The sequence below is a fragment of the Venturia canescens genome, chromosome 2, assembly GCF_019457755.1.
Source record: "Venturia canescens isolate UGA chromosome 2, ASM1945775v1, whole genome shotgun sequence".
Taxonomy (NCBI): Eukaryota; Metazoa; Arthropoda; class Insecta; order Hymenoptera; family Ichneumonidae; genus Venturia; species Venturia canescens.
The window spans coordinates 23,527,955-23,554,273 of record NC_057422.1 but is presented as its reverse complement, the minus strand read 5'-3'; the positions used below and the strand labels follow the sequence as shown (position 1 = coordinate 23,554,273).

General features: G+C 38.7%; 1 protein-coding gene across 1 annotated transcript in view; it reads left to right on the top strand.

The window, feature by feature from the left end:
- Window positions 1-26,319, top strand: part of LOC122406510 (protein yellow-like) — a 75,532-nt gene that overhangs the window by 17,063 nt on the left and 32,150 nt on the right. Inside the window, exons 2-3 of the mRNA XM_043412005.1 lie at window positions 25,951-26,080; window positions 26,148-26,310. Of these exons, the coding sequence (XP_043267940.1) occupies window positions 25,951-26,080; window positions 26,148-26,310 (293 nt within the window). The remainder of the gene's footprint in view (window positions 1-25,950; window positions 26,081-26,147; window positions 26,311-26,319) is intronic.

Sequence of the window (26,319 nt, the reverse complement as noted above, 5' to 3'; positions counted from 1 at the left end):
CACCTCAGAAACGAAAAAACGCGTATATAAAATGAAACAATTTTGAGGAAGGTTCAGACTCTGTTGAGACGACGTAACAGTTACATTTCGAGTCAAATTTCGTTCAGCGCATCATGTCTCTCACCGTCGACATCGCTACCGAGCAATTGCTGCGTATGCAAGCAACTCTTCTGCGGACGTTGGAGCAATTTTTGGTGTGGGAACACCAGTGTGATACCCTTATCGAATCGCTGGAGGAGCAAGTTCGATCGAAACGACCGCGACTGGGATATCACCACTCGGTCACTTCGCAAATCTTGCGTCTCGAATGTTTGAAGCAGGCAACACGCCAACGCTTCATACATTGGGGCGGAGGATTAAATGATCATGGATTAACATGGCGTGAAATTGACAGCGCATTTGAAAATCGCTTGTCAACCGGTGCTGTGATTAATCGTGATCATATCGACCCACGAAAGTTTCTATTGGATGCGTATGAGCTTGTTGAAGAACAAGTGCAGGCTCATATTTGCAAATATAATAGTATAAAAGTGAACACTTCGTTTAACGGAGAGTTTACCGTGGGCGATAAGCGGGCAAATAAAAGTGTCAACACGGGAAATGTTGAACTTTTCACAACATCGGACTTGAGTGAGTGGTATCGGAAGCGAGTCGTGGAGCCGACTCTGAGATCGCTCGAGGAGTTCCAGGAGAGTGACAGTGGCTGGACATTAACATCAATAACAAATTTAACTGTGAACATCAACAAGTACAACGCTTTGCGGGCGGGATGTCACGTTTCATTGGCGAAACGTATACAGTTGAAAAGAGCGGTGGTAAATGTGAAATCGGCGGATAATGCGTGTTTTGGATGGGCTATGACTGCTGCACTTTATCCAGCAGAAAAAAACAGCGATCGCACATCCTCTTACCCGCATTATTCAACGATATTCAACTTCCAAGGCATCAACTTCCCTATGACGTTGGACCAGATTGGGAAATTTGAGAAGATGAATAATCTCTCAATCAATGTCTATAGCGAGAAGGAGGAAGTCATTCTACCAGTCCGCGTGAGCAAGGAGAAGAAAGAGCGACACTTCAACTTGCTTTACATCGAAGACGTGTCGGGATGTGGAATTGGACACTTCGCGTGGATCAAGAATTTATCCCGGCTCGTCAACTCACAGCTCAATTCTGATGGGCACAAGAAATACATCTGTGATCGGTAAGTATTTTTAATATACAACTGTATACATTTCTTTACGATTATGATAATATACTGTAAATATTTGAAATTTTTTATTGTTATAGATGCCTTCATTACTTCCCAACCATTGATAAGCTGCAGTTCCATGAGGTGGATTGTGGCGTTATCAACGATTGTGCCGTTCGACTACCAGCTGAGAACGACAAATGGTTGGAGTTTACCAATGCCAATCGGAAGGAGCGTCTCCCGTTCGTGGTATACGCCGACCTCGAATGCATCTTGGAGAAGACCAGCGCTGAAGAAAGGGAGAAAAATAAGAGCCAACATCATCGCGTCTTCAGCGTTGGATATTATGTAAAGTGCTCCTACGATGATTCGCTTTCGGGATACCACGAACGCCGAGGTGAGGACTGCGTGGAATGGTTCGTAGAAGAACTTAAACAATTAGCTTTGCGCGTAGAAAAGATTCTTCTTACGAACGTACCGATGAAAGAATTGTCTCCGCAAGAGTGGAGGAAATTTCGGGAAGAAAAAGAGTGCCATATTTGTGAGAAACCTTTTGTCGAGGGTGACGAGCGTGTTCGCGATCATTGCCACTTGACAGGGCAATTCAGAGGTCCGGCTCATTCAAATTGTAATTTAAACTATCAGAATTCGTTTTTCATGCCAATAGTTTTCCACAATTTATCCGGTTATGATGCACATTTTATAATTAAAGAAGTAGCAACTGCGTTCGCGGGGAAAATCGACTTGCTCCCAATAACAAAAGAAAAGTACATCTCCTTCTCGAAAACGGTTCAAACAGGCAAAGACACGCGGAAAAATATAAAATTGCGTTTCATTGACTCGCTCAGATTTCTCAATACGAGCCTAGACAAATTAGCATCCTTTTTAACTGTAGATAAACTCGCGACGTTAAAGTCGCAATTCCAAGATGTAGACCATTTTCATTTATTAACACGGAAAGGTGTCTTCCCGTACGAGTATATTGACAGTTTCGAAAAGTTGGATGAAACGGAGCTTCCACCGCGGGAAGCATTTTACAGCTCTTTAACTGATTCAACAGTTTCCGAGAAGGAGTATGCACATGCGAAAAATGTGTGGGAACGATTTTCAACGCGAACGCTCGGCGAATACAGCGATTTATACTTGAAGACTGACGTATTACTATTAGCCGATATCTTTGAGAATTTTCGCGATACTTGCCTGAAAAGTTATGGTCTTGACCCTGCGTTTTACTACACTCTCCCCGGATATACCTGGGATGCCATGATGAAATATACAAAAGTAAAGTTTGAATTGCTCACAGACATCGACATGGTATTGTTTGTGGAGAGAGGTATCCGAGGTGGTCTTAGTCAATGCTCCAAAAGACATGCCCGTGCCAATAACAAGTACATGAACTCGTATGACCCATCTATTCCATCGTCATACTTGATGTATTTTGATGTGAACAATTTGTATGGTTGGGCAATGAGTCAACCACTGCCGTATGCAGATTTCGAATGGATTGAAGACCTTGCCAACTTCAACATCGAGTCTCATCCATTTGAATCTGAAATTGGCTATATTCTTGAGGTTGATCTGGAATATCCGAAACACTTGCACGATGCACATAGTGATTTGCCATTTTGTCCAACGCATGACAAACCTCCGGGCGCGAAGCAAGAGAAGCTTCTTGCCACGGTGAATGCGAAAAAACGATATGTCATCCACTATCGTGCATTGCAGCAGTGTTTGAAACATGGTTTGACAATCACTAAAATTCATAGAGTCTTGAAGTTTAAGCAATCTTCCTGGCTCAAAACATACATTGATTTGAATACACAGTTTCGTACACGTGCGAAAAATGATTTTGAAAAAAATCTATTCAAATTAATGAATAATGCCGTGTTTGGAAAAACCATGGAGGATGTTCGTAGTCACGTCCAAGTTAAACTGTTAACGGAATGGGCAGGTCGATACGGAGCAGAGGCTATGATTGCTAAACCTAACTTTCACAGTCGAAGTATTTTTGCGGAAAATTTAATCGCTGTAGAGTTGCGAAATCTACAAGTCAAATTCAATAAACCGATATATGTTGGCATGTCTATTTTAGATATTTCAAAAACTTGTTTATATGAATTCCATCACGAGTTCATGATGCCGTCGTATCAAAATAAATGTAAAGTCATGTATACGGATACTGATAGTTTAATTTACCACATTGAATGTGAAGATGTGTACGAGGACATGAAATGTAATCTCGACAAATATGACACCAGTGACTATCCCCATGACAACGTTTATGGTATACCGCTAGTCAACAAAAAGGTCCCGGGTCTCATGAAAGATGAGAACAATGGGGCCATAATGACCGAATTCGTTGGACTTAGATCGAAGATGTATGCGACGCGAGTTGAGGGTGAGAACGATGTTAAAAAAGCAAAAGGAGTAAAAAGTAATGTTGTGGCGAGGACCATAACATTCGAAGATTACGTGAAATGTCTCAATGAGCAGATCGAAATGAAGCGTTCTCAATCTTCAATTCGCTCGACATTACACAATGTCTATACCATCACGGAGACAAAAATTGCTCTAAGTCCACACGATGACAAGCGTTATGTTATACCTGGAACGGTAGACACGTTACCATGGGGCCATTACAATATTCCCGAATTTCCAGAAGCTATGGAGGCATAGATCATTGTAAATACGAATGTGTGCTTGTGAATGTTAGAGATTGCGAGAATATTTGTACATTGAAAGCGAAAAAAAAAAATTGTGAGAGTGAGAACTTGTTCTCAACATTGATATGAAATAAAAAAAATTTTGTGCGAGAGGACTTTTCCTCAAAAACTTGTAAATTTGTAAATATATGTTGTAATTTATGTAAAATAAAAATTTTTTGTGAAAATCTGTCATTCTTTTTCTTTAATCTGCTTTTCATGCGGAGTTGGGGAAAGGTCGTAAAAATCAATCAGACTTTTGAATTTTCCATCTTTATTGTTTACAAATCATTTTTACTTATCCAACTATTGTGTGTTTTGTCGAAACCTAGCCATTTTACAAACAACTGACTACCACGTTTCTTCAATACTTTTTCAATAAGATATATGTCGGGATATTTTGCTCGAAGCAGCTCTTGCTCATAGAAACTACCTGCGATGGGTTCATCTTGATGATCTTTTATATTATAAGTAACTGGATTAGTTTTTCTAACTCGATATATTGTAAATATTTCCGTTGTCCAGTTTGGTGTATAACCTTTTTCGAATACATTCTTAAATTTACTTATGCGTACTTTATCACCGATTTTAAATTTTGCTTGGTTTCCAACTTCTGATCTATTGTATACATTACGCAACAGGCGTTTTTCATTCGCAGTGTTCACATCTTTCGGTTTCATTTTTATCGTACGATGTAATGTATCATTATATTTTATAATTAATGTATCGAGAATATCGATCCATTTCCAGTTTCCGCGAAAACTAAATTGAATCCACATTTTATTCTTAAGTGTACGATTGAAGCGCTCACAAATTGATGCTTTCAAATTACTAAATGTAGAATACAAGTGTATATTATACTTTTTCATCAAAGCCTTAAAGTCAGTATTATAAAATTCTTTTCCTTGATCGACGTGAAGATTTTTCGGTATGCGCCCTTTGCTGAGAATCGTCTCCATTGCAGCACTCACATCTTTTCCACTTTTACTCTTCAACGGTGCGGCCCAGGCGAATTTGGAGAATATATCGATGACGGTGAGGAGAAATTTATGGTTGGAGTTGTGTTGTGCATATGCAGACATATCTACAAGATCAGCTTGCCAAGTCTCATCCAGGCCGCGTATATCCACATGTCGACGTGGATAATTCCGCCGAGCTGGCTTATGCAGTTCTTCAACCACCGCAAGCTTCTTTTCACTCATTTTTTCTTCTCCCCCCCACAGTCCTCATCAATTGCAGAAGATAAGAGTCTGGAGGATTTTTCACTGACTTATCATTAGATGATCTCGTAAAAACTTCATATCATCATGAAGTTCTGAGATTTCTCTCTTTATATTATCAATTTCTTCACGGAGATGGGCGAGCTCGGTTCTCACACGCTTTTCTGCAGCCGCCACATTCGATTCACACTTTTGATTCGTTGTATGAGTCACACTATGAGTTATAGAATGAATGTGTTTGCTGAATGCACCGAGTGTTACAACATCTCGAGCATTTACTGGCTCGCCAACGTTGCTCAGTCGTTTTCGTTCCAAGTCGTAATGACCGTCCGATGTAATTTTGAATCCAGCACCTGGTTTACCCGGAGGACCTGCACCACGTCTACTCAACTTTCGTCCAAACACATCGACGCTCATGTTGGGAATGTGGATGAAAGCAAGCCATCACATGTTAATAAATGATTTCAGCTTCACGCAACTCCTCGATAATCGATATAATTTCATTCGAATGTGATGAATTTCCAGCAGCTTGCGATGCGAGCAATAAGCGAAGACGATCTACCAGCTCATTTGGATCATCCCAATGAACATAGTCGACAGAGGTATGCTTTCGTGCTACCTTATACTGAGGCAGAGCACCACCTTTCTTATCGTTGCTACCGAGCATTTGGGATATATAATTTTTAAATTTAGTATTTTTATCCTGACGTACCGCACCCGTGCGTTTATAAAATTTTTTATGAGCATTCGTTGTGATGATAATTTTCTGATATTTCTCCAAGTCATTTGGTGTTAGATATTTGAGTTCGGGCTCTTTTTTAAACAACAGTTCCACCAAGCCAATACTTTTGGGATACTTTTCATCTCCAACCACTATATGATCGAGTTCGAAATGAATTGGTGAATCACCAATCATTAATCTGTTTTGAGCGAGATTTCGTACTCCATACACGCCATCTAATCTTGTTTTGTTATTACTACGCAGTAAGCCCAGATATTCACGTATCAAATTATCAACATCTCCAGATGATTCCAAGTTATCATCGTCCTCATCATCATCATTATTATCTTCATGAATATCATTATCACTATTTTTAGTTAAGGGTACACCGACATTCTCATCAGTAATTGCATCATGCCAAATATCATCTTTGAAAGAAATATCTTGCTTCATGCTATTTTCTCCGAAATTTGGAGACTCTTCCTTCTTCTCCTCCTGCTCCTCCTCCTCTTCCTCCTTTTTAACATTTACACGTTCATTCTTAATTTTAGGTTTTTTCGTATATGAAACTAGTTCTTCTAATGGTTCAACAATCGGTTTAAACACATCTTGCATTTTCTGCTGAGCACTATCACGTCCACTTTTCAACATTCGATGTTTTCGTCTGATTGCATCACTCGCCTTGGCAAGTTCACTCAATACAGCCGTCTCCTTTAAAAGTTCTTTGCGCTTCATGTTGACACGAGTAAGTCAGACTTTAGACTGTCTTGTAAAATCCAGGGGAACAATTATTTATCATCATCATCATCATCATCGATAGTGAGGAAAGAATCAAATCCCCTTCTATATCTTCCAGCATTCAACTCACTGTCCTTGTCAATCGTGATGAATCCATACTTGTCCGATTTCCAACACTTGACACACATTTTTTTGAAACTTGCATAAGTCATATCCGTATTGACATGATCATTATATACATGCTTGAGGTTCATATCATCTTGTTTGAATAGCACTATAAAATTTGCATTGTCTCTCACGAGATGTTTCGGAATACGAGTATACGTCTGACAGAGATAAAAACTATCCACAATCTCGTGTCTTCCCATGGAAAAAAATGCTCTCACGTTGTCCTGTTTCTCACACGCTATATCGTCAAAAATGAATATGGAGTTTGGGCGAGCTTCACTAGGTGCCACAACTTGTTCATGCTCGTTAAATTGAAAAAATTCCACTCCTTCCACAGGTTTAAGCATTTGCTCGAGCAATCGGTATTTAGGCTGCTTCAAAGATTTCGAGTATAGATATATATTCTCAAATCTCAAACCATTTGGATGTATTAGGAGCGTGAGTAAGGCATTCGTTTTTCCACAATTCGAGGGGCCACAAAATACGGCTCGAATGCTGTTAGGTAGTAAGTTTCCATGACGCTTCTTCACACTACCCGCTCCAACAATAAATTCATCGAAATTTATTATGGGGAGTTGACCGCTCGAAACTTGTTTCTTCGACTTCATCTCGCATGCGACTGATTGAAAAAATCATATAAATGCAACTTTATAATGTTGGAATAGTCAGTCGAATTGTAACCACTGCGGAGTGATGATTGTACATGATAAACCTGGTAAAGGTTTGGTAAACAGTATAATCAACAATCTCCCCGTGGAACTACATCTACCGGGATATCAATATTGTGGACCCGGTACGAAATTGATCAAACGTCTTGCTCGTGGTGATCCTGGTATAAACGCGCTGGACGCTGCGTGTAAAGAACACGATATCGCATATTCGAAAAATCGTGAAAACTTGGAAGCACGACATCTGGCGGATAAAATTTTGGCTGAACAAGCCTGGCAACGTGTAACCTCGAAAGACGCAAGTCTTGGTGAAAGAGCAAGTGCTTGGGCCGTGACAAACATTATGAAGGCGAAAAAGAAATTTGGTCTAGGTATGAAAGGAGTGACGAAAAAGACCAAAAAAAGTGTTTGCCTGAAAAAGATCATTAGTGCCGCAAAGAAAGCCATGATTCGTAGTGGTGACCCCCGTGAAATCGTCATGTCAGCATTGAAAGGTGCGCGTGCCAGTGTTAAAGGTGTTAAAGTACGCACGCCTCGGGTTCTACCTGTACCTCGCAAAATCGGCGGTTTATTGCCCTTCCTCGTACCCATCTTTGCCGGCCTTAGCGCCGTTGGTGCACTGTCTGGTGGAAGTGCTGCAATAGTCAAAGCTGTAAATGCTGCTCAAGCGGCTAAAAAGGAATTGGAGGAAAGTAAACGTCACAACAGAACACTCGAGGCCATCGCTTTGGGTAAAGGTTTACATCTGAAACCATACAAACAGGGTTTGGGTCTTTACCTCGGGACAAAAAACGTATAATCACGCTACCACATCAACCACTCACCGACATCGATCTGCTAAAGTATGCGAGAGCCATGAAAATTCGTAACTTTCGTGGGGTTTTCATGCGTGACACTTTGCCTGAAAATGGACCACACAAGCAAGAATCAGCAATCGTGAATTTGGATAAAAATGTGGGCCCTGGGACACACTGGGTTGCATATAAAAAGAATGGTCAACGAGTCACATACTTTGACAGCTTCGGTAATCTCCCACCTCCACCCGAACTCATGAAATACTTCAATGTTGGTAGCGTGAAATACAATTATAAAAAGTATCAGGAATACGATACAATAATATGCGGGCATTTATGCTTGAAATTTTTGTGTGGACAACTAAATCGACGAGACAATTATGCACTATATAAATGAGGACTATGGAGCTGCGTGTTTAGTTCTAAATCTGCGAGCATCATGGATGATAGTTTGACGATCACCATTACTGGATCATCCTCCATACTCGAGGCACAATTTTTTCCACCCATCGAACTATCGCCCGACAAAAATTATACTCTTGGACTCGTCGAGCTGCTCACATTCAATTCGATTCCAAATATCGACATTGGTTGCAATGAATTTCACGTTGGAAATCATGTGGTGACCATTCCAACGGGCAGCTATGAAATTGAAGATATTGAAAAATATTTGAAAACTGAGTTGGCATCTAAAAACATACAAATTCAGCTTAAGCCGAATAATTATACGCTACGCAGTGAAATTGAGTGCAATCAATCGATTGATTTTACATCCAAAAATTCGATTGGACCTTTGCTGGGTTTTACGTCGCGTCGATTGGAGCCCAATAAAAGACATGTGTCCGATCTACCCGTGTCCATTCTCAAAGTGAACGCCATTCGAGTCGAGTGTAACATAACCACTGGTGCATACATCAACGGGCGAAAAGTTCATACAATTCACGAATTTTTCCCATCTGTACCGGCCGGCTATAAAATCATCGAAGTACCGTCGAGCGTCATTTATCTACCAATCACAACTCGTCGCATTGACAATATACAGCTTCGTATTGTCGATCAAGACGGAGATTTGATCAATTTCCGCGGTGAAGTCATCACCATAAGACTTCATATAAAATCTCAATGGGCATAATTTACAATCATCGTATTGGCAATATTAATAAGCCAACATGGGATCGCGAAAGCAGTCGTCGATCAACGCTCAAAGAGCTAACACCTCAAAACCTTCTGCTATTGAAGAGTTTGGGTCTCAAAATTCGTGGAGTTCGCGTGTGAGAAATTATCTGCTTTGCTCGTTGTGCATCTGCTGCCTGCAATGGAGGAAGAAATCGTAAACATCCAGACACCCGTCATGTTTGACGAATCCATCATACATTATGAGGTTCATGCTCATCAACCATACGCATCGTCAACATACAACAATAGTGATGAAATACGTATTTCAATCCAACATCAAGATTTATCAATTCTACCGAGCAAAAGTTCAATTCACATTTGCGGCAAACTGACAAAGGCGGATGGTGCAGCGTTAGCTGCAACGAGCCTCGTCAACAATGCCATTTGTCATTTATTCGAGGAGGTGCGTTATGAACTTAACGCAGTTGAAATCGATCGTAATAAAAATGTGGGAATCACATCTCTTATGAAAGGATATACATCTCATTCGTCGGCGAGAAGTGCAATGCTTGAGAACACCGGTTGGCTCGATGTTGAGGAGACTAAACAAATTGTAGACGTAGCAGGCAACTTTGACGTATGCATACCACTGAGCATGCTGCTGGGATTTGCTGAAGATTATCGAAAAATGGTGGTGAATGCAAAGCACGAATTGATTTTGACTAGATCACGTTCCGATGATAATGCCATAGTTCAACCAGCCGCTGAAGATTATAAAATTACACTACGGAAAATTGAATGGCTCGTTCCATACGTCACCGTGGCGGATAAACGGAAAATTCAATTGCTGAAATTCATCGCCAAAGATACCCCAATTCCAATGAGTTTTCGTACGTGGGAATTGTATGAATATCCAATGTTACCGGCGACATCGAAACACGTGTGGTCAGTCAAGACATCAACGCAGCTGGAAAAACCTCGATATGTGATCCTGGCATTCCAAACAGGACGAAAGAATAATAAGAGGCAAAATGCGAGTAATTTTGATCATTGCAACGTTACTGATGTAAAATTATACTTGAATTCACAATGTTATCCTTATGGTAATATGAATTTGAATATAGAACAAAATCAGTATGCAGTACTCTACGATATGTATACAAACTTTCAACCGATGTACTACAATAAGGAGGCCGAACCATGGCTTACAAAAGCGGATTTTCTCAAATTTGCACCTCTCATTGTGATTGACTGCTCGAAGCAGAACGATTCTCTCAAGTCTGGACCTGTTGATGTGCGCCTCGAATTTGAAACAAGCACAAATATTCCAGCACAAACATGCGCATACTGCCTTATTCTACACGATCGCATCGTTGAATACAATCCTGTGAGTGGTGGGGTGAGAAAATTGGTATAAAACCGTACCATCAACTTCTTCGGCCAACAGTCATCATGGATTTTGTCATCGATCTACAAGGCTTCAAAGGACCCATTAATGAGTTTATACTCAAAGAAATTTCAATCATTCGTGCGGACGTGAAGAATGCTGAACCTCTCACACTTTTCTTCGCACCACCGTATGCATGGGATTCTCTGCCGACAAAGTATAAAACGACAAACAAATGGCTGGAACGTAATTTTCATGGATTGCCATGGGATTTTGGTGTAATACCATACGATGCTGCAAGAGGAATAATTCAAACTATCTTACGCGGCGCTCATACCATCTTCGTAAAAGGCGGCGAAAAGTCTTTATGGCTGACGAACTTTTTGGATCTGTCAACGGAGATTGTCGATTTGGAGACTTTGGACTGCCCATCGTTGAAAAAACTGCCGAAAAGTCCATCGAAATGCGACCATCACCACCACATCAACGAATCGAAATTTAATTGTGCAACGAAGAATGTAAAATCTTTGCAAAGCTGGTTATACGTATATCATGCATTATGTAATAGAGGGATCTTGGAATAAACAAAACAATTTTTTCATAAATGTGTAATTTTATTTATACAATATTCCTCCTCCTCCTCCTCCTTCAACATACATTTCATCGGTGATTCAGATATATACATTTTTGCGTTGAGAATATTAGAAATCTCTTTGAGAAAATTCAATAGCGTTCCAATCACCACCGAGATATTTCATGTATATTTGTCCACAATGAGCCGTTTCCAGAAGTTTCTCGAATACCGCTGGATTCTGATCGAATGCCTTGACAACTCGCGGTGGCAGGAATACGGTGAATTCATTCCCGATTTCGGCGACGTATCTTTTTCCCCATTTGGTATTTGCTGTCCGCACGTCCGAGATGAGATATTCCTCGTTGACTTGGAGTTCTTTCAGCTTCTTGGCGGGGAGATACTCTGACTTTGCAATGATATTGTTGATGGCGGAGAACTCCATTATGGATATAGTTTTTTGAGATTTTCTTTAAAGAGCAAGTCTTGACTCAACTTTACGAAGACGTGAAGTGATGCTTTTTTCTTCTGGACTCTGCTATTTGTAGTTTTTCCATCTATCCCTACCCCAAAACTGAACCATCCCCTTCCACACGCTTTCAAACAGGTTCAAACGTGATCTATATTGGAATCGATGCAATCTCCTCCGGTGGTCCTTTTTTCTGTACAGGCTCTTTGATTCCGCCGACGTTATGAACACGTGCATTCTAAACTTGTTTAAACACGTTCACAGCATTTCCTACAATTTCGACGTTACGGAGCCGGACCGTCAATATGATCGTCCATCGATGATACATTCCAATGTTCAACGCAACGACGTAATAATGCAATCTCACTATCGGATTTGTAATATTCCGGTAAACGATCCCACAAAATATCTGTATATTCACCAAAGTATTCCTTGAAGATGGTTGGAGATATAATTTGGAGCTCCTCCGATGTCATTTCACAGGGATTTTTTATCCGTAAAGTCCCATAGATGTTTACAAGTCGTTCCATAATCGAGCACTTTTCACAATTTCTACGTCTGGGTCTAGCTGAATCAACATGAGTTCGCACCCAGGGTTGATTGAAATGATCGAAACACAATTGATATGATTGCACATCAGCATCACATTGCAAATACTTGGGTAAACGATCCCATAACGTAGGAATAGAATTACTATAGTACTTTAAAAGCAAAGCCTTCGGCAATGACTCAAGTTCATTTTCCGTTAATGTCGATGGATCTTTTGCTGGATGGATAGCATACATACTAGCACACCTTTCCATCGCGACGTTTACTTTCAGAATAAGCGTTCGATGTGAAAATTTTTTTTTTCTCGGAAAACATTCAAACAACTCTCAAGTCAAAAGTTCGGGGAAGGGCAGGTGCATTTTGAAAAAGAAATCTCGTCGGATCTTGCGCCGTCTGAGGAATGTAGAGATATGTAACACTGGACATTTATCATTAGACGTCGTGTGACGTGCAATTCTCGGAATAACAATATATTTTTTCAAAGATACAAGTCTCAAGTGAAAAGTCGGGGGAGGGGCATTTTGAAAAAGAAATCTCATGGAAACTGGCACCATCTCAGGAATGCAAAAATATCTAGGACACATAAATTTGTCATTAGAGTAGTGCTTTGGTCCGATAATTGAGATCATTTTCGAAAAGAGCAGGTCACTTTTTCAAAAGAAAATTCCGTCCAATGCAATCTGATGATCACACCGGAAACATAAATCAGTCATTCGAGAAGTGCGGCAATCTTTTGTCATCAAAGTGCCGCCGCACCCCCGCTGTCCGAGAACCTTCCCCCTCCACATACCATGCAGCCCCGCAACGGTCCCCGCGCTCCCCCGTCCCCGCTCCCCCCTGAGATCCCTGAGTTAGAACTGGTATAGCCTTACTACTTCTTTACGAAGAAGAATCAAGCACAGAAGCCGGTGAAAATCGTAGCACACGTGGTTGTACACAAAAACCCGAGATGTACGCGCAAAGTAACTTTTACACGACGAAACCACGAGACGACGCCTAAAAAGACTCGTAAAGAATTCGCCCGCGTTATCAATCATTTCACTCACGAAAATGTTTTCCTTACGCAGGAGAGCCACACACGAAAGTTAATGAAAAATGTAGCACGTGATCGCACACGAGAACACAAAACATGAGGACTCGCAGACTTGTGCGCAATAACAATGGTTCCGGCCACAGAAATTGGCGGGTTGATAACGAGAAGGCGAGAAAACGCGTAAGACTACAGCAGCGCGACGGTGCACCGCGAGAGAGACTACTTCCAGAATTAGCCACTAGGGTACACCACTAAATAAAAATATATATTAGATTTAAATAGAGCACTATGATAAAAATGAATAGCATAGTATTCAACATTATGAAAAACTTATTTGAATCAAATGAATAAAAACTGAATAAATAATCCTACTCAGTTGAAATAGATTTTTTTTTCTGGGCGTTCCGCTTAATGCAATGCATCTCTTATTTTTGGGAGTGATAAAATGGCTGCTTGAAAAGTAGGTTCCTCAGAATAGCCCTTATCGAATGAAAACCTCAAGCCTGCGTCTCTTCAAAATCGCATGGCTTTATCCTTTATCCTACTGTACTGCAGCACAGTCATTTTCTAGCTTGTTTTGTCCCCGAATCAGTACAAACATTTCCTGCTTATATCAGTGGCATGTCGAATTCTCTGCACTCTAAAATATGTTGTAGAATCCGCTGACTATGCGAATGATTTACTACGAAAGTTTGTCCAGCTTGTGCCTCTGCTGTGTGGGTGTGATTCCCAAATAATGAATATTCACCATCTCATCCATATTGTAGACGATGTGAAGCATTTTCAACTGCTAGTGACAGAAATTTCTGCATTCTGGGCAGAAAATTATCTCGACAAGCTTGTGCACTTTTAAAAATCCATTGGCACAAGTCATGAACGGGTTGTCAGAACAAGATTCTCATCCAGCGGAAAAAATTCACAAAAGTGAACAGCTATTCAAAACGTAATTTTTAAAAACAACAGTATTACAGAAGTACGAATGAATGGAATGATCATTTCGTACATGGCGCCGAACAATGTGGTGCAATTGAAAAATGGCAAAATCATGTTTGTGAAAAATATATCAATGGTGACTCCAAAAAAAAAAAAAATGCAGTAAATTGCAAGAAGAAGATCGAGAGAAATGAAGATGGACTTTTGTTGACTGGATTGTTTGTCAAAAATGTGCGAGAGATTTTTTCAGAGCCTCATTTATCAAATGAATTTGACTCGTTTGAAATTCTCGTAATTTGTAGTGAATTCGTCACGATACCTTCCGAAACAGTTGAACACAAATGTAGTCGAAACGACCGAAAACCATCGAAAACGATCGATTTTGACCGTGTGAGAAAAGCGCATGCGCAGAGCACGTAAAAGTGATACTTCCCACCACTAATCTACTTCAACATCTAATCGACCCCGACGAACGATCGAAAAAGCAAGGAAAACGTGGTTGCGTTATATAAAATAATAAAAACTTTGCATATTTGCCGTGAATGTATGCAACGATTGGCATTGCATCACACCGACGATCGTCGGTGCGAGGAATCTCCAACGATCTGCATGCTAGAACGTTTTACAGTGACGTTTCGTACTGGCGGCAAACAGTGCTACACTGTGACTGGCATACCGGCACTACGAAGATCTGTCGCTCCGTTTCTGGATTTCTTCAGCAAAAAAAAAGCATGTTTTCACTGCTTATAACGGGATTCAATTATTAAAAAATTATTTTTTGAAACCTGTCGAAGAAAATAATACGTTTCTCTTTTTAATTGACGAAAATCAGTCATGTATTTCCAAAGACCGTCCGACATAATTTATTTTTTATAAACGAATATATTAATACACTAACATTCAGCTCAATTTAAACAGCGTCATTAAAAGGAGTGACCTCGGAAATAGAAATTGATACATGCAAAATCTGGCTTGATGATGTTAGAAACTTCAAACTGCTGTAACCGTTGAACAGTTGGTTCTAGGCTACCGACTCTAAGCACTTTATTTGTAGGGAATTCAATTCTCTTCAAAAATACGTTAGTAGAATATCAAATATGTTGGAAATATCTACATTTTCGATGATAATAACTATTTCACGGCTCTTGAGTTGATGAGTCAATATATTGATTGAAAAAAAAATTCAATTTTCAAAGAATATTACATTGTGTATCAAGGAGGCAAAGTGGCAATTTCAACGCCGAGCGCGATGTTTTCAGTACGAGTCGCAGCCGAGCGCGCGAGGCGAAGACTCGTACTGAAAACATCGCGCGAGGCGTTGAAAGCCGTTGCCTCCGAGGTACACACGATACTTTATATAACAAAACCACGTTTCCGAGCTTCATCAGAGCTGAATATATAATGCACAATATGTTTTAAAATAATATTTCATTTTGGAATGTATTATATTAACTGCATGTAGTATAAAACATTCACTTAATGATTGTAACGCGTGGGAGGGGGGTCGCAGGGGGCGAAGCCCCCCGCGGGGGTCTGGGGGGCGGAGCCCCCCGAGAAGAACTCTTATGATTTTTAAATAAAGTAAAATCTCCAGGTAATTAAATAAACATATAGTTCATGTTTCAAGTTTTTTATTTTACATTCATTTGACAAAATTCCATCAGACAATGGAATTTAAATTATCATTGCGAACGAATTTTTCATATATCAAATAGATGTTGTACGGTGTGGAATATTCCGAAATAGATTGTATCGAGTTTGCTAATTTCGCTGAGGAATCTTCTGTGATAAATGACGTCCTTGATCTGTACCTTTCATGAAACGAAATTTTTCATTTTTGGATTATATTAACTGTACAGTTTTTCAAAATAAAATTTTGTTTTTTGGGTGAGTCGGAATTGCTGTCACTCGATTCTCTATCAACATTTTCTTTAGCACTTGTAATTGTTTCAATTTTTCGATGTTTCAGTGGTGGAGAATTGGTGTTCTTTTTTGAAGGTCCGGTTGAGGGAAAATTCAGTGCCTCCGATAATATGTTGCCAATTTTTGATTTATTTTTTATTGATTCTTCGATGTAGTTTTCTGCGACGGTGCTGGATTTCCATCCACCGTGGCGTTTTAAAGTTGTAATATTGGCTCCGCTGTCTGCGAGCAATGTTGCTGAGGTTCTGCGAAAGGCATGGCCGGTGTAGCTCGATGGGTTATCCAACTTCAGATAAATAGCGATTTCTTTTGGCATTTTGGAAAACTTATGAATCCCGATGACTTGTGAGGTGCATTTTCCTTTTTGGAAGTTCAAGAAAAATCGTTCCGTTGCTGCATTTGGTGGACGTAGGTCAGCATACTGTTGTACAATTTTGGCAAAATTTTCAGTGATGACGAAGGTACGAGGCTTCTTTGTTTTGGTATTTGGCAGATTGACGATTAGTATTTCACCCTGTTTGGTAATGTCTTTCAGTTTTACATTCACTAGTTCATTGCTGCGACAAGCTCCGGCGATGCCAAAAATGAGAGCAACCTGTAAAAGATGCGTCATATTTATTTGTAGGAAATAAAATTACAAACTGGTTTTACAAACATTAAAAAAATGTTCAATTTACCTTTGTTGCCAAATATTCGTTGTTTGGAGCTTCAGATAGAAACTTCTCCACGTTTTCCGATGATAGCACGTTTGACTTTTTACTTGTGAATCCTGAAGATTTTTTTCTTAAAAAAGCTTTTAACGAGTGATACGAGTCAATGTCAATTTTTTCGTTTATCTTCAATGTTGCTTTCAGCATGGAATATATGGACCACAGCGTTGACGATTTATATTTCTGGGCCAATTCGCTGAAATACGCCATTATGATGGATTCTGATGTAATTTTTGTTTTGTGTGCTCGTTTCCACTTTATAAATGTTTCGTATGCGGTATCATAATAATATTTTGATTTTGTTGGTAGCAAATTATTTTTCGTTTTTTCAGCTGCTTCTTTCAGATCGGGTGGTGTGCACTGGGCCCACTCATCGCTACTATGTTTTTCATTTTCACTCATTATTTTTCCGTTTAATTTGTCTTTTTTAATTTTTCTTTAGCACGACGCAGATGATGTTACTCTTTCTGTGAAAAACGTACTAAAGTGAGGTTATGTATCTGGCCCTTCGCGAAGATTCTAGGTAGGTTTAGTTCTGTAATCGAACAACTGATGGCAGCAGCTTTGCTGCTTAACGGCGTATAATAATGAACGGACTGCGTGATAGGAGCGCAGGCGCGGAGTACGCATTCAGGCACTTTTTCGTACAGTTAGTACAGAAAAGTCTACTTTCCAGTCCTAGGAGTTGAAAGTGGTGTTTTTTTGTACTCCTTACCACTAATCTACTTTAACAGTCGGTAAAACATTTACTTTCCGTACCACTGGCAGGCTCGAAAAGCGAGGAAAACGTGGTTGTGTTATATAAAAGATTTTTTTTTTAATTTTGAGATTTTGAAGCATGACCTCAGCCGAATAACAAAATTTTGCAGATTTCCAATGGAAAAGCATGGTTTAAATTTTACCCTACTCTTTCCTATTTAAGAAAGAAAGTGCATTTTATGTTTGCATAACGTTTCATGACTTTTTTTAGAATTTTTTCATGATCATTTTCCTCATAATACCAAAAAACATACAAAAGTCGTTTGAGGGACCACTAAATATTTTTTTTAATCTTAAATTTTGGCAAAGTCACTTTTTTACATGTACTAACATCCCTCTTCGGTCCACGAAAAGAAAGTTCGATTTTCATGTTTAATTATTAAAAAAAAATGAATATTACCGTATTCAACAGGACTGTTTTTTGGGTGGGAAGGACCTGCTGAAACGATGACATTATCATTGAAGTTTATTCCTTTATTATACAAAGTGTTGCCTTGTCTTAATTGTTTCGATTTTTCGTTGCAATTCTTCCCAGTTTTGTCAGGGATTCTTATGGGTAGCTGAAGATATTCGTCCAAGCCGCTGATGTTTTTGCACTCTTCGCTGACTTAAAAGTTTTTTTCTTTCGGTGTCCATGCTCAATTAACTACAAAATCTACAATGGAAATTTGGAGGATTCACGAAGTAAGATGCACAGAAGAATTATGCTCCGAAAATTCGCATGAAGAAAATTAGGTTATGTAACACAGCACGCGCTTTCTTCCTCCCGAGCTCACTCGTGCTACTAGCAGGAATAACCCTACGATCGCGTGCTATATAATAGTACTTTTCATACATATCGAGTTGAACGAGTCCGCCGCTGGTCAGCAAAAACGTGGCGTAGCTAGATACCTGGCACTAGGTACAACTGGACCGCCACTAGCCAGCTTGAAACTCAGAAAAGCTGGTGAGCGAACGTACCTAGCGGCTAGCTAGGCTTTTTTTTGAAATTTTTTTTTCGGATAGCACTGAGTACTATCCGGCTTGGTAACCAGTACTATCTTCTTCTCTCCGTGTGCTTGAACACCTCTGGTGGCCGCGCTTGAGCGTGCTCGCACTGTCACCTGAGGAGATCAATCAGGTACCGGCTGTATTGGCAAGATTTTCTGCAGTTTCCCTTCGCCCTCGGTAAATGCAATCCGGTGGGGAGTACGGCTGCAGCCGCAAATATAGAGGGATTCGTGATGGAAAGAGGGAAGAGAGTTCGTAAAAATCGGAAAGGTTATAGAGATGAAAGACCATTTCGCACGTTTCCTAAATTTCGATAGATCGTTTCGGTAATGGTTGTTGACCTCTGCCAGCGGAGATTTTCCGAAGATCCCTGATGCTATATGACGCATCGCGAGGTGAAACACCTCCTGGTGAAGGCTTCGAGCTAGCGATCTTTGTTCGAAGTTCGATGCTCGATGACAAAAATATTGACAACCTTGACATAGCGTATGAGAGACTTTTATATAAAAAATTACTATGTTTTTATAGTAACGTCGGACTATATCGATTTTATAATAATAATCGCCACAGAGGGTGGGCCGGACAAGTATTTTTAACACATATTTAAACATAATTTGTATCGATCCAATCGACGTCGAATTTTGTGAATAATGCCACAGGATCCTGAAAGTCTGAGAAGAATCGATTTTCTTATAAGTGTCTAACACCATAGAGTAACAAATGACTAGCTTTCATGTGATTTTTTTTGGATTTAAAAGCTTCTTAGAACGATTTAATAATTTCAAAATTTGGAGTTACTGATGAAATACTTGTCCACCGATTGATATCATAAATTTTAGTGCTGGACATAATTTAAGTTATGACTTTTTTCAATTCATTAGAAAATACTTGACCTTGAATTGATATAATAAATTTTAATGCTGCACGTAAATTAGATGGAATTTTTTTCAATTGATTTAGATGTTCGAATCAAATGGGAAGAATAAGGCATCAGTTTCCAAAATGATTTCAAGGGCGATTTTCCGGTTTTTATTGTTTACTTATTATTTGATTCTTTTGACACTCTAATAAATGGATACAGATTAGTTTTTTTTTAATATAATGTTTTTTCAAGATTTGTGAAATTTTTTTCGAATTGCTCTGTATTTTTTTTATAAAATAATTTATTTATTTAATTTTTTTTTAAATTAATTTTATGGATGGAATTATTAGCAAACGAGGGACCATCAATGTACTTGTCTCAACCTTTTTTCCTAGTTCCAGTTTATGGTTTGATATAACGTCTTTTTTGTCATAAGTTCCTTATTTGTGTAGTAGTAGTAGTAGTGGAGTTTTAACATGCATACCCTTGTCGGGTTTTTACATGGTGTGCGTCTCTTGTATTTCCTCTATTTATATATTTCCACTATTCGTTTCTTTTCCCACTGTTTTTTTTTGTTTTTTCCACTATACACACTGTGGACCTACTTTTTTTACGTGGGTTCCGAACCACAGAGAGTACAGCTTGGGACACTTAAAAAAATCCATTGGTGTCGGCGGCGGGAATCGAACCCGGGCTCGCTGGGTGGGAGCCGGGCCCGTTACCACTGAGCCACTGCCTCTCCTTTCCTTATTTGTGTTCAGATGACTATAGGATTTTAGTTTAAATTTTTATGAATTATTTATTTATGATTTTCGGCTTATAACGTTGGTTTCCACGAAAAAAGACCTATTTTTCGTCAAAATTGTACTGAAAATATTTCGATAGAGGTTTGTTCTTGGACTTTGGTGATTGTTTCCCTTGTTTTCTAATATGTTTTGTCCATTAGGAACTCAAGAGCATGGAGCAATGCGTGTTGCGGGCCGAGATATGATTTTCGGCTTATAACGTTAGAAAAAAGAAAGGAAAAGAGGAAAGATAGATCAAATTCAAGATACAACAAATTCAACAGAATTTGCTATTTTCAATGTCGCTTTTGCATTCTGTGTCTAGACATTTTCGTGTCATCCAAAATGTGCCCCCGATGAAATATATTTCCAAAGTTTGCAAGTGGCCGCTGAGATCCAATTATCTACAGTTTGATAGTTCCCGAAAAAAGGCACCCGGAACATTTATTATGTCAGAACTCAAAGAAGCAAAAAAAAACTTAGCGTACTTAATTCAACAGAGTAACGGAATTCAAAGACGTTTAAGGTACCTGCATTGGTTGTGGAGGAAAACAATTTCATTTCAGGATAATTTAGAAATGAATTTAGTAATTCAGAAATTTAGCATAGAATTTAGAAAAAGGAAAATTCAGTAAATTAGTAAAGCTGAAAACTTTTGTGATGAATTTTTGAAATTATATGTTACGGTTGGAGTAAAAAATTTAAATGATTGGCACACATGCTGCGACACAAAAATATGAAATTTTGAAGGTATTCGCTCCATACCGCAGTAATACAAACTTCAATACTATTTGAAAAGAAACACTTTAAAACTTGCTGAACAAAGATCCATTACATATTACCATAATCAAAGATGAGGGGTGATACTTAGCACATATACTTATCCGTAGAAATTTCAAAGTTCGCAGGTATCTGCTGCGATTCAATGTATCTGCGCAATAAGTTTGGAAGACAGCAATTTCAAATCCATCCATAAATGAGCAACTGAAGACTCTATGGCCATTAACCTCGTCACATTTCCGAAGACGTAGAACTAATCATTCTCTTGATTTTCGAATAGTTTCTGGTATGAAAGCGGTGCTATCATGGTAGTGACGTTACAATGCCAGTGTTTACAATCATCAGAAACATCTCCGGCTATTATTGACATTATTGTTGAGAAATTATTGTCGGAAATGTATGGAGGTTAATGGCCTTCACTTCAGCCATTTGTTAAAATAAATTTTCTGCAAAAAAACATGAATTACATTATTCAGATAATCCTATTGTCAATAACATCACGACTTCCCGTCTTTACATAGGTATCATAGGTAATGAAAGGAATGTAGTGAAATAACTTGTTAACTATTAGGTTTAGGGCTAATGTAGGTCTATACTTTTTTACTCAGAATTCGATACTCCACCGTATTTTTATATAAAAAATATACCATTCCGCTTAAAAAAACGAAGTTGATCTTCAAATCTTCGAAACGGCTCTACCTATCAAAACAACATATGTACCACATAATGTGCCTCTCAAAACCGTGCAACGTATGTCTAAACATTTTTTTCATACAACGCTTATTTTAGCAATTATTCGAAGTGGTCACGTTAAATGTATACTAACCCTGTATACTAACAATTCCGTGTATTCTTGTTTTATTAATTACACCGGCACACAAAAAAAAAGTGGTAAGTACCTAGAACCGGACCCATCAATCTCTACGTATTTTGGCCCGCTGAATCTGAATCCGGGGTCAGATTGGCCAATATACCTCCAAAATTTTTAGTAAATTTCAAAAAACCGCGAAAATGACGGAAAATTGCTGTTTAAAGCATGATAAAAGTTGTCTTCGACCTTAATCGGGGGTGTTTTTTTATGTAATTTGATGCGCTGAATCTGAATCTGGAGTCAGATAGGCTGATATACCCGCAAAATTTTGAGTAACTGCAAAAATATCTAAAAATGGGTCAAAATCGCTAGCATGGGTAGAAAAAGAATTTTATTGATCTAGATCGAGTATGCTCTTTATGTATTTTGATGCGCTGAAACCGAAACCGGGCGAATATTAAACTCGTACGTCTCCAAAATTTTGCTTCCATGGAAAAAACCGGCTAAAATTGTTCTTTATGAATTTCGAGCAGCTCAATCCGAATCCAGTAGCTAGTAGTCGCGATCATACATACTTCGGTCGAAGATCGTTAAAAATAACAAAAAATAGCAATAAAAACGTAAAAAAATAGTTTTTTAAATGTTTTACACATGCATGATTCATCTTAAACTGTACATAAAAAAAAAGATCTGTATATTCTGTATGCAATAAACTAGAAACTGGGGAAAATTGTTTAAAAAACTTGAATATAATACTATCGCAGGCATGATTAAAATTCTTTTATGAGGTTTGCTTCAGTATTAAAATAGTCGACTGGAGTGCGAATTGGACACCACATACAGTTTGTTCGGGCCAAAATACGTAGAGATTGATGGGTCCGGTTCTGGGTACTTACCACTTTTTTTTTTTATGTTTCGGTGTTATCAACCCTAATATTTCAGATCGCAAAAAGAAAATTTGACGTTATTGAGGTTGACGAACATTTTTCCTTACAACTTCCAGACCTATTTTTGATAAACTGATTTGCCTTATTTATATTATTCACTAACTATGCGAACGTTTGTTACATTTGTCTCGCATTTCCTAACGTCAAACCCTGGCCGGTTCCTTACCACACAGCTATCAAAGGGAACTCGTATTTATAACCTACATTATTACACATGATATATAATCACGCGACTGACGATGTATTTACACTGGACAATATTCCGCGCACTCTGGTTTAATTAAAAGATTATCTCAGTTGACACTTATTTCCAATCGAACGAAATAATGAAATCTTGAAAGTTTCGTTGACATATGCATCGCGCATTTGTTTATATTTTTTATTTTCACACACAGTTCACAGTTTACATTTACGCGGCCGCTTTTATACCGATTTAGTATACGTAAGTTTTAACAAAATAAATATTAATATGCACTTCGTTAGATGATGCGAAAATTATTTTTATTTTCCCGCACGCACTTCATAACATCATAACCCCAAACGTCAACAGGACGTGAAACTTCGGTTGGTGACTTTCGAGTGCTTTCAAGCTCTCGAACTCCTTAGCTTTCCGCCAAACTTCCGTCCTCTTTTTATTGAATGTTATTGGCCCAAAAATTCGCTCACCCTTCATTGGTTGCAACAAAATTTCCCTCACCAGGGATTGGTGATCATGGGGGCCAAGGGGCCTATGTTTGTAGCGGTTGGGGTACGCGTATACAGATACGTCAAATCCTGAATGTGTTAGTAACTTTTGCATAATCTTAAGCCTGTGCAAAGTTTTTCCTCAGAAATTACGACACCGATCATGCTGATTTTGAGCTCATTCGACAGAGAACTTCTTAATTAGCTAAAAGTTCAATTTTCAAAGCCGTACATAACTCATGAGCTTCGCAATTAAAGAAAATCACATGCCAATTTTACCCCCACCACCGCGAATCGTTTTATTCAGAGAAAGTATAGTCTCGGCGAGAGCCTCAGGCCAGCAGACGGTAGGGCTGTCAATGTACTTATCCCAAGACTCTACTCTTGATATAAGTCTCTCCGTGTATGCCTTCCCTTGAGACGAATTCGACGATGTTTTTCGATACGGAACTCGACTGGATCATATGTTTTGAATAATCGCGACTTCCTCTCCTCGGCTGACTGTCGCTTGCTCCCAAAAATATAAATAACACCGGCATTAAAAAAAAAGTGGTCAGTATCTGGAACTAGACTCATCAACCCCTACGTATATTTTCGCCTGCTGAATTCGAACCCGGGGTTAGATTGGCCAATATACCTCCAAAATTTTGAGTAAATTCGGAAAAACCGCAAAAATTGCAGAAAATCGTTGTTCAAAAGTATGATAAAAGTTATCTTCGACCTTAAGCGGGTGAGTTTTTTTATGTAATTTGATACGCTAAATCTAAATCTCGGGTCAAATGGGCTGATAGACCCCCAAAATTTTGAGTAAACTGCAAAAAACCTCTAATAATGGGTCAAAATCGCTACCATGGGTATGGGAAAAGTTTTATTAATCCATATTAAGTACGGTCTTTGTATATTTTAATGCGCTGAAACCGAATCCAGAGTCTGTTTAACTCGTACGTCTCTAAAAGTTTGCTCCCATGAAAAGGCTAATAGTCCCGTTCATGCATATTTCCGTCGAAGATTATGGAAAATAGCAAAAAAACACATCAAAAAATTGTTTTCGTGATGTGATCGAGAAATAAGGAACCATCAATGTACTTATCCCAACCTCTTTTCCCTATTCAATTTTTCTTGGTTGAAGATTTGGATAGCTTTGCTTTCATCATCTAGGAGGTAATCGTCATCCTCGGAACTTTCTACTTGATAGATATCGTCAACTTCCATTACGATCTCTTCATCGGAAAGTTTCACATCTATCGGTTCGGTAATTACGGTTTCATCCGCGACCAGTATTTGTGCTCATTTCTGGACTGATGAAACGTTGCCGTGTACAATTTCATTATTGGAATTTTTCGTGAAACCAATTATGTGGATCATACAAAAGTAGTAGTTGTCTTGACCTATCGGTGCAGACCACATCATAGGTTTTGTGAATTACAAGTACTCTTGCTTTCTGGACTTATTCTAGCGTATTAACATTGTCTTACACCGACCACGAACTGTATGGGGTATCCACTCCGCATTTAAGTCTGCTATTTTAATATCGGAGCAAACCTCAGATTCAAATTCCGTGCATCAAATTACATAAAAAACACCCCCGAGTAAGGTCGAATACAACTCATAACAAGCTTTTAATTGTAATTTTCCGCTGTTTTTGCGGGTTTTTGGAATTTACTCAAAATTTTGAGGGTGTATCAGCTAATCTGACCCCAGATTCAGATTTAGCGCATCAAGTTACATAAAAACTACCACCGAATAAGGTCGAAGATAACTTTATCAAGCTTTTAACAGCGACTATCCGCCATTTTTGTGGTTTTTTAGAATTTACCAAAACTTTTGGAGATATATTGGCCAATATGATCCCAGATTCAAGGTACTGAGCACTTCTTTTTGTGTGACAGTGTAATCGAAATAAAATTAAATAAAATGAAATAACGCTAGCTTTTGACTCTGAAATATTTTCTCGAGACGAATTCATCATCGGTATCCGATGTTTTCTCTCTCACCATACCTTTTTCCTTAAATATTCCAAAGAATTATATGGAATAATATATTTCCAATATATTATTAGCTGATTTATATATAGGTATATTCTCTGTAGGTTACCACATAATGCTAGTGTCACTAGATAACAATACAAATAAACATAAATAATGTGGATGGAAAAAAGCACGACTTTTGGATGCAACTTAAAGATATTTCATTAATATCTTTCTTAAGCTTAAGCCTTAAGCTGTAGAGTTCTGATTGTAAGAGGTCACAGTCGATAGAAGAAAAAAACATGAACTTGCAACGTTCTCTGAACTGCTGTGTTTATTTTATTATTAAATATTTAAAGAAATACCTCTCGAGCTGCTACCACGATTCAAAATCATTAATCAAGGTCAATCATGTAGGATCTTGAGAATATCAAATGATAGAATTTTCCCAAAATGTAAGTCACTTTCTAGGTATACCAGCAACGCTAAATTACATATCTCTCGATAGAAATGGCCGGGGATCGCCAAAATTAAACCCTTATCCAAGTTGGAGCAAAAATGTTGCTGGGGCTTGCAATACCGGTTTCACTAACGTTTACAGGTAAGATTTTTCATTCACTAATGCAGTTTATCGACATAACATAGTTAAATCATTAATATATAAACAGAATGCATGCCGATAAGTGCAATCGACTCTGGGTCCTTGATACTGGTACGTTAGGTTTGGGTCCTGCAACGGTCCAAGTATGTCCATATACCCTAAACATCATCGACCTGACTACTGACAAGGTTTTACGACAGTATCAGCTACGAGCAGAGGACCTCAAACCGGTAATTAAT